The 12,919-nt window shown below is 44.7% G+C and overlaps 1 protein-coding gene across 1 annotated transcript in view; it reads right to left on the bottom strand.

Moving 5' to 3' along the window:
• Positions 1 to 11,593, bottom strand: part of DPYS (dihydropyrimidinase) — a gene marked incomplete at both ends in the record, with an annotated part of 82,579 nt that extends 70,986 nt beyond the window's left edge. The window contains one exon of the mRNA XM_080694439.1: positions 11,330 to 11,593. Within this exon, the coding sequence (XP_080550565.1) occupies positions 11,330 to 11,593 (264 nt within the window). The remainder of the gene's footprint in view (positions 1 to 11,329) is intronic.
• Between the last annotated feature and the right edge of the window lie 1,326 nt (positions 11,594 to 12,919).

Here is a 12,919-nt window from a genome sequence, read left to right as displayed (position 1 = left end):
TGATCCGTAATTAGCTAAATCCACAGACGCAGAACCTGTGGATACAGATGACCAGTTGTACACTATTGGTGGGAATATAAACTGATCCGGCCACTTTGCAAAACAGTCTGTAGTTCCTTAGAAAGTTAAACATATGGTTAAACTCCTAGGTATTCATACAAGAGAAATGAAAATATGTTCCCACAAAAACTTGTAGACAAATATTCAGGACAGCAGCTTTCCTAATAGTAAAAAAAAAAAAAAAAGCAGAAATGACTCAAATGACCATCAATGAATGGATGTATCAGAAAAATGTGGTATCCATACAATTAAATAGTCTTTGGCATAAAAAGAAATAAAATATGGATACATGCTAAAATATGAATGAGTCTCAAAAACATGATGGGAAGTGAAAAAAAAACACTCAGAACAGATTATGTTGTATGATTCCACTTATATGAAATATCCAGAAGAGGCAAATCAATAGAGACAGCAAGTGGAATAGTGGTTGCCTGGGGCTGGAGGGAATGGGGAGAGTAGGGGGTAGTGGCTAAAGGGGACCATGTTTTTTGAAGGGGTATGTGTGTAATAAAAATGTGTTAAATTGACTGCAGTGATGGTTACTGCTATGGTTTGGGCCCTAAATGTCTCCCAAAAGCTCCCATGTTGAAGCTGCCCCCCCCCAAGGTAGCAGTGTTCAAGTGGCAGCCTTTGAAAAGTGACTGAGTTATGTAGACTATGATCTTATTAGTGAGTTAATCCATTGAAGGGTTCATAATTTAATGGGCTATTGGGAAGTAGTGAAAACCTAGGAGGTGGGTCTAGTTGGAGGAACTAGGTCCTTGGGGGGGTGTGTCTTGGAAGGTTATATCTTATCACTGGACCCTGTACTTCTTCTCTTCTCTTCTCTTCTCTTCTCTTCTCTTCTCTTCTCTTCTCTTCTCTTCCCTTCCCTTCCCTTCCCTTCCCTTCCCTTCCCTTCCCTTCTCCTCTGTCCTCTCCTCTCCTCTCCTCTCCTCTCCTCTATCTAGATGATAGATAGAGTCTAGATAACCGTGTTGCTCATCTTCTTATTGGACTGAAGATGTGATTGTCAAGAGGCCACTCTTGTAAAACTAAAGTAGATCAAAATTCCAACTCCTGTATCTACAATTCCAAAGCTCTTGGACAAGAATTGATCACAAAAGCTCCATCTTTCTAATTAACCAGCGATTGGAAAGACAAAGGAGAGGAGCAGCCACTTGTCTTCTCTTAGTTGGTTCTTGCTGTGTCTCCTCTCTACTCTCCTGCCCGCAGCCTGGGAATGCCCGGAGGGCGGGAGGGAGGAATGGTGTGGCTGCTGACGCTCTCTTCTGCCCCCAAGTGGCACCATCCTGCTTTATTTTTACTCCTGACTGACTTCTCCCCACTTTTGTCAGTGAAACAAAATGCATTTGCCTTTTCTAATCTTGGCTCATAAATCAGTTCTCTCTGCTCCTAATTACTTTGGCTGTTCTCCCTTGGAAACCTTCCAATTTATCTAACATCCTCAGATGGGGGCAGAGAATCCTGTGATCTCCCCAAAGGCAATGAGACTTGGATGGAGAGAAACTCTAACCAACAGTGAGCATAATGTTACATAACACGGAAATTTATTTAAAAATCTATTAGGTTATAAATAATTATTGAAATACCCCCAAAGCATTTTTTCTTTTTAAAATTTTTTCATATTTATTTATTTCATTTCTCAGCTCATCCCCAAACAAGTGACTTTGTATCACTTAAGTCCATCACAGGACCTATTCTACTCAAGTAAAAAAAAAGTTAAACCCAACAGTTCACTTAAGCCTTAGGGTAAAAAGTCCCTGGCTATATCTCCAGCTTTCTCAAATCCTTGAGATTTATGAAAACAAACTTCATAATCTGAATTTATGTCCCTAATCCAAAAGCAAATCCAGTTTTGTAAGGATGTCCTGCTCAGTGCCTATCCACCTTCTGCTTCTTCCCTCCGCAAATTTGAAATATTGATCACACTGCTATCCATTCAACTGTGCAAACCAGACACTTGAATTCCCCTTGAAACCGTCCTCTCTTCTTCCCTAAATTCTCAAATCCAGTCCACCCACAACCCCCGCCAGGCACCTCCTCTGCCCTCCTGCTGCATCTCCTCCTCCACAGCCTTGCGCCCTCCTCTTCTCCACGCTGGACCAACACAGTGGCGTGAAGAAGCGAGAAGGAAAGAAAACAGGAGTCAGAGGACCAGGAAGAGGGTGCGGATACCCAGCGGGTGACCACTGGGAGCAGCGGGAGTGCAGGCCCCGGGGAGCCCTTGAGAGACCCCTGGAACAAGTCCAGGATGTGAGCACCCTTGCTGTTCGTTGCCCACCCACACCTGCCACTTCCAAGCCTCCCTTGACTTCCTTTGCTCTTAAGATGAAGCCCCCCCCACACACACACACACACATCCTTTCTTTTTCTTTTTCTTTTTCTTTTTGGTTTGTTCCAGAGGCCATATGGCCCTACACGGTCGTCTCAAGTTGAACTATCTCCTCAGCTTTCTGCTGAGTCACCCCTCTCACTCTCCCCACTTCAGGGACACTGCCCTCACAGGCCCTCGAACCTCCGAGGGATCACCCTTGTTCTTCCTCCTCTGCCCCCTTTCCTCCTGGTCTGGTATCTGGCTGTACCCTAGAATCTTTAGAGAACTCTTACCCCATACCCCGGTTGTAGCTGGTATGGCTTCATCTCTGGATGGCTTGTGCGTGCCCACTGCAGTGCCTGGCACACAAATAGTCTCCAAATGTTTAAGGAAGAAAGGAAGGGAGGAGCCCACTTCCCCCCAAAGGGGTGTGATGGAGTAATGGTACTTGACTTGTCCAACAGCAAATGAGGAACGCCTTGCTGATTAGTGTGAAATGTCATTTCCCCAAAGCATTGTTGGCCCTGGCCATGATGTGCCTAGATCCTGAAATGACAATGTGGATACAGAATGTAGACGCTGTGCACATCTGAGGCTGAACGTTCAGTGTGGGCCAAAGCCTATCACCGAATCAGCATTTCCCAGGAATCCAAACAAATGAAATTATAGTCTATTTCCATGTCTATGCCTCAAAGAACTTCTTGATTTAAGAAACAAACAAAAGAAATGCCTTCTGTTCTACTTCAACTTTTAGGCATTTGCTTTTGTGTAGGAACAGCATATGCTCAAAGCTCAGGAACTCATCACTGTCTCTGTAACATGCAATTTTCCTGTTAAGATGCAATGAAATCTAACTGAAAATTTGAAGTGTCCTTCCACAATTTGTTACTTGACACGTGAAAAGAGAGCTCAAAGAGGCGTTGAGGCGTAGACACTGAGCAGCCGCCAGGACTCACTTACCAGCCCAGTAACCTGCTCAGGAACACAGCTTGGTGACGCAAGGGGCAGATGCCAGATTCCACTGACCCCAAGTTCACTCAGAAATAGTCACATTCCACAGAATCCAAATCCTGCTGGATACAACTTATTTTTTAAGCCTACTGAGAACTCTGGTTTTCATCTCTATAAACGCTGAATCACACAATGTCTGGCATGTAGTGATCTGCATTAAATAGGTGTTGGCTGGATTAATGGAACCTGACCACCCACCCGAAGAATGCTCAGCTTGGGGGTTATTGAGTAATGGTTGTTAGCTAAGCATCCAAAATACCGCACAATAACATAAAACTTATTTTGAGCTGAAGACACTGGAGAATAGGATCTTTCCTGTACTCTCATAATTGCCACCAAGCAGAGCCTCCCAAAATAACTGCATTATTAGAAATGTCCTGAGAGCTTTGCAACCAGGGAAGATCGCCTCATCACCTTGGACTAGAAGTTTGCAACATACCCAAGTAGATATCGTCATGAAACTAGCCTCTTTCCCTTCTAGTCATTTGTTTTTCCTACACGCTGTTTTCCCATGTGTGTACACCCCCTCTCCAGCTCCTCCTATTAAGAAGCCAACTTGTGTCAGGCATGGTGGCACACGCTGTACTTGGGAGGGTGAAATAGGAGGATCACAGGTTCGAGAACAGCCTCAGCAACTTAGTGAGGCCCTCTGCAACTTAGTGAGACCCTGTTTCCAAAATTAAAAAAAAAAATTGGGCTACGGGTGTAGCTCAGAGATAGAATGCCCCTGGGTCCCATCCCCAGCACCCCAGACACACACACTGTCATTTTTTTTCTTGTAAATGTCTTTTCTCCCTCTTCTTCTGTTGAGACGATGCATAAGCCCCCTATTTAACCAACTTCTTGCATATTTTTTCTGTGATTTCCCACATCACATGTAATTTTTTTTTTTTTTTTTTTTTTTTTGCGGGTCTGGTGGTGAAACCCAGGGGCATTTGACCTCTGAGCTACACCCCTTGCCTCATTTTTTAAAAAATTATTTATTTTGAAACAGGGTCTCACTAAGTTACGGAATGCTTCACTCAGCAGCTGAGGCTGTCTGCGAACTGTGATCCTCTGGTCTCAGCCTCCCAAATGCTGGGATTACAAGAGTGCACCACCACGCCTGGCTGTAAATTTTTTTTTTTTTTTTTTTGGTGGTACTGGGGTTCCTGGAAGCCCTCCTACCTCCGGGCTACACTCCCAGACCTATTTTTACATTTTTATTTGGAAACAGGGTCTCCTAAGCCAGCGCGCGCGGCTGGCTTCGAACCTGCGCGATCCTCCTGTCTCTGCCTCCCAAGCGCGGGGATTACAAGCGTGCGCCACCACGCCCGGCCTGGCTGTAAATTTTTAAAATATTTTTTCTTGCTAGTCTGTCTTTTGTCAATTTAATTTGAAGCCCTCTGTCACAAACACAATGGGGTAATTTTTTTTTCCTCCCTGAGATCAGTATGATGGAAACTTTGATTTCTAGACAACATTTGCTAGATGCTGAAGATACTCCAGCCAAGCAAAAAAATGGAGGATGCCAGGAAAGTCAAGAGCGTGAGGTCTGGAGCCTGAACACTGGGAGAAGGCAAGTCCTAGATTTCATTAAGTTGAGTGAAAACATTCCTGACACCCAACACCGGCCATAGGGCCAAAGCTTTATTACACCTCTCATGGTTTCAAATTAATCTTTGAGCTATTTTTCCCCCTCTTCCTCTAAATAGTCTAAAGGTTAACTTTGTAATCATTAGCCATTCAAGAAAAACATATAATTACAAACTCTTAGAGTTGAAACATGCAAACCATTAACACAACATGAACATTCAAACCCAGCCTTACCTGTAAGTAAAGAAATAATCTTTTAAAAATATTATGAAATTCTGTTTTTTTTATTAAATTGGCAATTTTTTTAAAAAAAGGTAAAAGCCAATATCCATCAATGGCCAGGATCCAGTGAAACAGGAATTACAAAAGAAAATAAACCTGTGTGAAAGTATTAAGCTCCCTTCAGATGTGTCAAATACTCACTGGCCGAACTGCTTCATTCTGGGGGATGATTTTGAAGACAATTATCATGAATATGAACACAACGTATGTTCCTAGATGTCTAGAAACTATGGAAACACCCACTGTGGAGAGGATGAGCGCAGAATCATTAAGAGCTTGAGAAACAGGAAGACAGGTCGGGCACTCAAAAGGGAGGCTACATTTGGTTTGGAAAATCCTGGGATTGAGGGGGCTTCTGGAACATTCAGGTTGTGATACCTAAAGACAGGCGACCAATGTAGGCTTGGTGTGTTAGAGATACTGAGGCCAGAGAGAAGAATTAGAGACTGCCTCAGAGAGGATGATAGGGCCACCGGGATCATGTTCCCCAAAGACTTTTAAGGACAAGGGGAAAGTTAAAGAAACATGGCTGACAAAAAACAATTTTGCTGAATTAAAAAAATTGTTTACATGCTCCCTCTCATAAAAGAAAAATCTGAGAAGTAGCAAAATGTTACATTATAGGTGGTTTGTTTGTTTATTTATTTATTTATTTATTTTGGTGGTGCTGGGGGTGGAACCAGAGCCTTTCTACTTCCGGGCTATACTCCCAGACCCATTTTATATTTTATTTGGAAACAGGGTCTCGCTAAGTTGCTGAGAGCCTCACTAAGTAGCTGAGGCTGGCTTCGAACCTGCACGATCCTCCTGTCTCAGCCTCCCAAGCGTGGGGATTACAAGCTTGTGCCACCACGCCCAGCTAGGTGGTTTAAATGTTACTTTTCTTTAGTCTTTTCTGTATTTTCCTTTTTCTTCAATAAGCAGTGTATTCATCCATATAATATATACTGAGTGACTATAATGTTCCAGAATTTTATCAAAGGCTGAATGATAAGCATAGTTATATTTTTATAACATTTTGTGTAGTGCTGGGGATTGAACCAGGGACATTCTATCTCTGAGCTACACCCCAACCCTATTTCATTTTTTATTTGGAAACAAGGTCTTGCTAAGTTGCTGAGAGCTTCTGTGAAGTTATTGATGCTGGCTTTGAACCTGCAAACTTCCTTTTTCAGTCTCCAAGTACTGGGATTACAGGTATGCACCACCATGCCTATATATCTATATATCTTGTGTGTGTGTGTGTGTGTGTGTGTGTGTGTGTGTGTGTGTGTGTGGTACTGGGGTTCCCGGGAACCCTTCTACCTTCCGGCTACACTCCCAGACCTATTTTTATATTTTTATTTGGAAACAGGGTCTCTTAATCCAGCGAGGCTGGCTTCGAACCTATGCGATCCTCCTGTCTCCACCTCCCAAGTGCGGGGATTACAAGCGTGCACCACCACGCCCAGCTACATATATGTAACTTTAACAGTATTTTTTAACGGAGTTATTCACCTAACCAAGGCCTCATTTCACAGATAAGGTAATTCTGACAACAGGGAGAGAGGAAATGACCTGCCCAAAGTCACCTGTCTGCCCACAAAGCTCTTCCCTGAAGCCCAGCGCTGGCCAACAATAGAAAATGGGATTTCAAGGTTTCTGAAGCTCAGCTCTTTTTCCACAAGGAGAGGACGCTTTATAAATACAACCACAGATGAGTGCTTAATCACATGCTTTTAGACAATCAGCGCCATGCCACCTTACCAAGAAGTTCCAGAACAAAGTACAATTTTCTTTCTCAATAATTTTGAAAACGTTTTGTCCTTTACAAAAATAAAAAATAAAAAGAGAAAGAAAAGAAAAAAAGTGTGCTGCATGAGTTCCCAGTTTTAAAAAGATGATCCTCCTGCCAGCTACCGACTGTACTAGGTTTTTAATGGAATTCCGCCCACTCCAACCTGCATATATATCTGAATATAAATATATTTATACATTTGAAAACTTATTGAATCCTTATAATTCAGTCTCTTATCAGAAGATTTAGTAAAAGTAAAGTCATAACTCTTTCAAGTATATTGAAAATCCATTGAATTAAAAAAGAACCCTTTTCTTTCCTCATGGATCTTAAGTTATTAGACCACTGCACATCTAGCATAGAACAACAAAGTGACATATGATTTCCTTAAAGTGGAGCATTATTTCCATTACTTACATCAGATAGAAAGCTTTTACCTATAATTAAGTAAAGCAATGACAGGCTTTAAGCCATTTTCTGACATGGGTTACATTTGCAAAATATGTAACCTTTAGTTGACTTATATTTCATTTTTAAAATTGGGTTCCATCTCAACAAGTGATCAATAAATATAATACCACAAACAGTATCCCTTCTATTTGTCAGATATTATAAATGATCAGCCTGCAGACAGCAGACAGCAAATAGCTATTGGTCTAACCTTTCAGGTCCCATCTCCTGAAAGCACGATATATCATTTTTTTTTACTTTATGGCTTTCTCTACTTATGGTACCCATTTCTGTACCCTTAGAGATGATGTGGCTATAAATGCAAGTACAAATGCATTACAAATAAAAGACCCGTGATGTGTATTTATTTTGGTAACCTTACCTGCCTCCAGCTTTGGGGAGGTGAAAACCTGCTGTGTTTTCTGAGGATGACTTTGCTTTATTTTTGAGAAAAGCCATCTTCCATTAATACCCAACTTTCATCGCTTTCTCATCCATCACTTGCCACTCTGACAAACCTGAATATTAGATGTTTTTCCAAAGGCACAGAATCTAATAGGTAAGAGCTCCACTGATGGAGTGGGGCTTTTGAAGCGCCACTTGGACCTTACAAGTTGTGTGACAAGATCTTGAAACAGTTAGCTTGTTTCAATTCCCTCAGTTGCAAAACACAGTTGTTGGCAATGAGGATTGTTGGAAGACAAGTCACAGCTAAGCACAGTGCCTGATGAGTCGATTATCTGACAAAGCCGGGTGTGGTGGTGCACGCTTGTAACCCCAGCATTCGGGAGGCAGAGACAGGAGGATCGCGGTTTGAGGGCAGCCTCAGCCACTACTTAGTGAGGCCCTTCGCAACTCAGTGAGACCCTGTTTCAAACATAAAAAGGACTAAAAAAAATATATATATATATATATATATATATATATATATATATATATATATATATATGGCTGGGGTGTAGCTGGGAGGTAGAATGGCCCTGGGTTCCATCCCAGGTACCGGAAAAAAAAAAATGATACAGTTTTCAAGTTCAATATATAATGCAATGAGTTTTACGAAATGCTTTTTTGTACCCAGTTTGTCAAACCAGAAATGCATCAACACTACCTCGGGAATTGTCGTGAAGATTAAGGAATGAAAAGACAAAAGAACTCCATAGCGTCCTCCTTCCAGAGCCGAGGCTCTGCTTCAGAGCTCTGTGTGTCTACATTTATGCACGTGAGTCTCTCTTCTCTGTTTCTGCAGCTATTATCTCCTGGGATACAACCAACCAATTCTTTTTTTTTTTTTTTTTTTTGAGGGTCTGGGACCCAGGGGCATTTGACCTCCGAGCTACAGCCCCTGCCCTGTTTTTCATTCTTTATTTTGAAACAGGGTCTCACTGAATTGCAGAGGGCCTCACTAAGTAGCTGAGGCTGTCTGCGAACTGCCATTCTCCGGTCTCAGCCTCCTAAATGCTGGGATTACAAGAGTGCGCCACCACGCCCGGCTTCCCAATCAACCAATTCTACAGTAGACTTTTGCAACTTAGCTCTTTTGTAAGTATTGTTGAATATTCAACAAGAAGGTTGTACTTGCTCAACTTTTGACCTTAATCTCCTTGATCATATCGTTTTCTGCTTAAGACCCTAAAATCAGGAAGAACTGCTTAATGTTTTGACAATTTTTAAGGACAAAAATACCCAGAGAATCAGCTGGTGGATAAGTCTTCTCATATACTGGCAACAGACTGTGACTTCAGGGCTTATATAGGTCCTTCCTTCCTTCCTTCCTTCCTGTCCTATACTGAGGATTGAACCCAGGGCCTTGCACCTGCTAGGGAAAAGCTCTACAACTGAGCTCCACCCCCACTCACAGATAATCTTTATAGAGGGAAAAAAAGCCTGATACCTCACAGCACTTCAAAATCTTCTTCTTGGCTACTTCATGGGGAATTCTGATAGGGGAGAGAAATGAAGACTGCTGCTCAGAGTGCGAGGGTGCTGTTCATGGACCTGGCAATCAGAGCTCAGTGCCAGCAGCTCCCCACCTTGTAAATGGGGGTGTTCAGCGGAATGCTCTCCCAACCAGCAAAGCACTTTGTTAGTGATGAGTCTCTGATAACAGGAAATGTTTGCCCTATAACTGAAAACAGCAGGTTATATAACTTTATAGTTTAAACACATACACACAGACACACAAAATATGATCTCAGTTATGTAAAATATAGCACATTAAAAAAGCACAAATGCAGTAATACATCAAAACATTGGTGGTTATTGAGAGAATAAGTGCTCTGTTGGTAATATTTTTCTTTTTTCTTTCCTATTATTTTCCTAATTTTCCTTAATCATGATTATTCTAATTGCTGACAAATTCATTCAAAATGTAAAAATGAATTCATTAAAACTCCATACCTTTGATATTCTTAGCAAACAAAAATGGAGAAAATGAATACTCAAAAAAGTCTGCCAATTTTCAAAGCAGATAATGATTTGTCCTTCAAAAAGACTTTATTGAGCTGATGATAAAGGTTGATAATAAATAACTAGAAAGAAGCTTTCCAAATGTGGATTTGGGCAGCCTGGCCAAGCCTTCTCTGTGGGTCAAATCTATTTGCCTTTTTTTTTTCTTTCTGTTAAATGTTCTGTTCCATTGATATAAATCATTGGGGAACTTGAAGCGGGCAGGAGCAAAGAGAGTAGAGCTGAGGGAAATGTGGAGCGTGAAGGAGTAGCCCTCCTGTAAAGGCTCTGAATCGCTGTCCACCTCTGCCTGGACTTCACCATCAGCCCCACGGCTCACATGGCAGGCTGGTGCTATGGAAACTCTCATGTAGTGAAGAGCCTTGGCCCCAAGGACATCAGCACATCTTCACTGGAAGGAGCCTGGTCCCTTAGGGCAGAACACAACTCCACCCTCCTGGGCCATGCGGGTTTGGCTTTAGCCCAAGTGCTGTAAGTGGAATTTTAACTTGATGTTCCTGTCAAGCCGCCCTGTTAATCTCCTTGTCTTGTTCTCAGGAGCCAGTAGTAAAGGTTTAAGGTTCCTTTCATTGGCCAGAGCTTCCAGATCTTTCTGTTTAGAGAAACCCAAGCCTCCCTCACCTGGGAGCAGGGCTCTGACTGCCCTTGCGCCATCCCTCAGTGGGCAGTCACTGGAGCTGCAAGAATCAGAGTCCACATTTGGTGTTCCCAAGGCAGGGCAGGTGGGAGGAGACGAAGCCAGAGGTTGCTCTGGTTCTGGTGTGTGTGTGTGTGTGTGTGTGTGTGTGTGTGTGTGTGTGTGTAAGTGAATGCGGGGAGGGCCCCCATTCCTGGAATGTTTTCTCTTCCAAACCCTGGTCAGGCTGTGTTTTCCACCTGGGGGTGGGTAAGAGGACGCTGGGGGCTTCCTGCCCACCCAGCCATCTCTTGCCACATTGCTAACTCCGGACAAGGCAGAAACTTCTGCAAGAGTGGATTTTGCATTTGGTTTAGGCTGGGATGGAGGATCGGGGAAAATGACTGAGATCGCCTTCTAATAAAACAAAAACAAAAACAAAAAAATGATTCCATAGCTAGAACAGCAGCTCCGTGGCCTTCCACAGAACACCAAAAAAAGGAAGACTTGCACGGGCTGGGCATTGAGAAAGGAGGGAAGGGAAGGAGATAGCCTTGAACTTGTCAAATTACCCAAAGGCAGGGACAGAGGGCTTCTGACTTGGCCAAGGCTGGGCTGATGCTCTTGAAAAGAAGAGGGGCCTGGTTGGGGAACCCGAGGGGGGGGGGCAGCTGGAGCCCCCCCCCAGCTCGCGGGCGCCCCCTCGCGGCTGCCACCAGGGACTGCTCAGGGCTGCACCGGGCTGCGCAGGGCGAGGGCGAGCGCGGGACCGTACCTTGGTGCCCTGGTGGAAGTCGTCGACCGAGCGCGAGCCCATGAAGGGGAACTGCATGTGCGTGTGCGTGTCGATGCCGCCGGGCAGCACGAGCTTGCCGGTGGCGTCCAGGACCCGCAGCCCCGCGGGCGCGCCCCCCGGCGGCAGCAGGTCCGGTCCCAGCGCCCGCACCTTGCCGTCCTCCACCAGCACGTCGGCCGCCAGGGAGGAGTCGTCGTTGACCACGCGGCCCCCGCGGATGAGGAGTCGCGACGGGGCGGCCATGGCCGGGGCGCCGGGGCCTGCGCAGCACGGTCCCCACGGGCAGTGCTGGCTCCAGCCGGGTCCGCTAGACGACCTCAGTGAGCTGGCCCCTGCGCGGGCCCCGCCCCGGGGCGGGCTGGGCAGGAGGTGCGCGCCGCCCTGAGCGCTGGACCGGGGGTTAGGGCTCCACGCGCAATTCTGAGCCCGGGAAGGAAGAGCTTTTGGAGTTTTCAGAGTGAGGGGCTTGCACTTTGCTTCATTAGGAGAGGCGCTTTGGGAACAGAAAAGAGATCCATCCCATCCAGTTCTGTGTTTGGTGTTTGTACCAGAAGAGAGTTTGAGAGGGAGAATTTCTCTGTCGTGTGTGTGTGTGTGTGTGTGTGTGTGTGTGTGTGTGTGTGTGTGTGTGTTTGCGGTACTGGGGATGGAACCCAGGGGCATTCTACCTCCGGGCTACACCCCCAGCCCTCTTTCTTATTCTTTATTTTGAAACAGGGTCTGAGTTGCAAAAGGCCTCACTAAGTAGCTGAGGCTACCCGTGAACCGAGATCCTCCTGTCTCAGCTGCCCAAATGCTGGGATCACAAGTGTGCGCCAAGCCCCGCTCTGTGTGTGTGTTTAGAATCAGGGCGCCCCACCCCCACCCCAGGTTGCTGAGAGCCTCACTAAGTTGCTGACGCTGATCTGGAACCTGCGATCCTCCTGTTGCAGCCTCCTACGTACTGGAATTACTTGCTTGCACTGTTGTTGGTGCCAACAACATGACCTAGAATTTCTTTCTTTCTTTTCTTTTTTCTTTCTTTTGCAGTACTGGGGATGGAACACAGGGGCATTCTACCTCCAAGCTACACCCAAACTCTATTTTTCATTCTTTATTTTGAAACGGGATCTCACTAAGTTGCAGAAGGCCTCACTAAGTAGTTGAGGCTGTCCTTGAACCATGATGCTCCTGTGTTAGCCTCCCAAATGCTGGGATTACAAGCGTGCGCCACCACATCCGGCTAAGATTTCCTTTTAAATAGCCTTATGTCTATGAGAACCCAGCGACTGGCAAGCATAGAGTGTTAAAGTGCAGACACATGTTTTCTCTATTTGAAGGCAACACGACTTGGTCTTAACTGTGTTTCTGGAGGTTTCACAGGTTCAGCACGTGCCAGCAAGTATTTCTTGGAGGACAGATGCCGTCCTCAAAAGATCTAGGTTTATATACCTGGCTTCTCCACAAAACTTGCCAAGGGTCTCCAGTTTAATCTTGTATCCTCTTGGTTCCTTGGTTAAAACTGAGTAGTGCTCACTCTTGCCTTCTACATTTGCTTCAAGAAGCAAATCTGATGTTGGGCTTGAGTGC

This window comes from Muscardinus avellanarius (assembly GCF_963383645.1).
Source record: "Muscardinus avellanarius genome assembly, chromosome: 4".
NCBI lineage: Eukaryota > Metazoa > Chordata > Mammalia > Rodentia > Gliridae > Muscardinus > Muscardinus avellanarius.
This window is presented reverse-complemented; position numbering and strand designations above follow the sequence as displayed.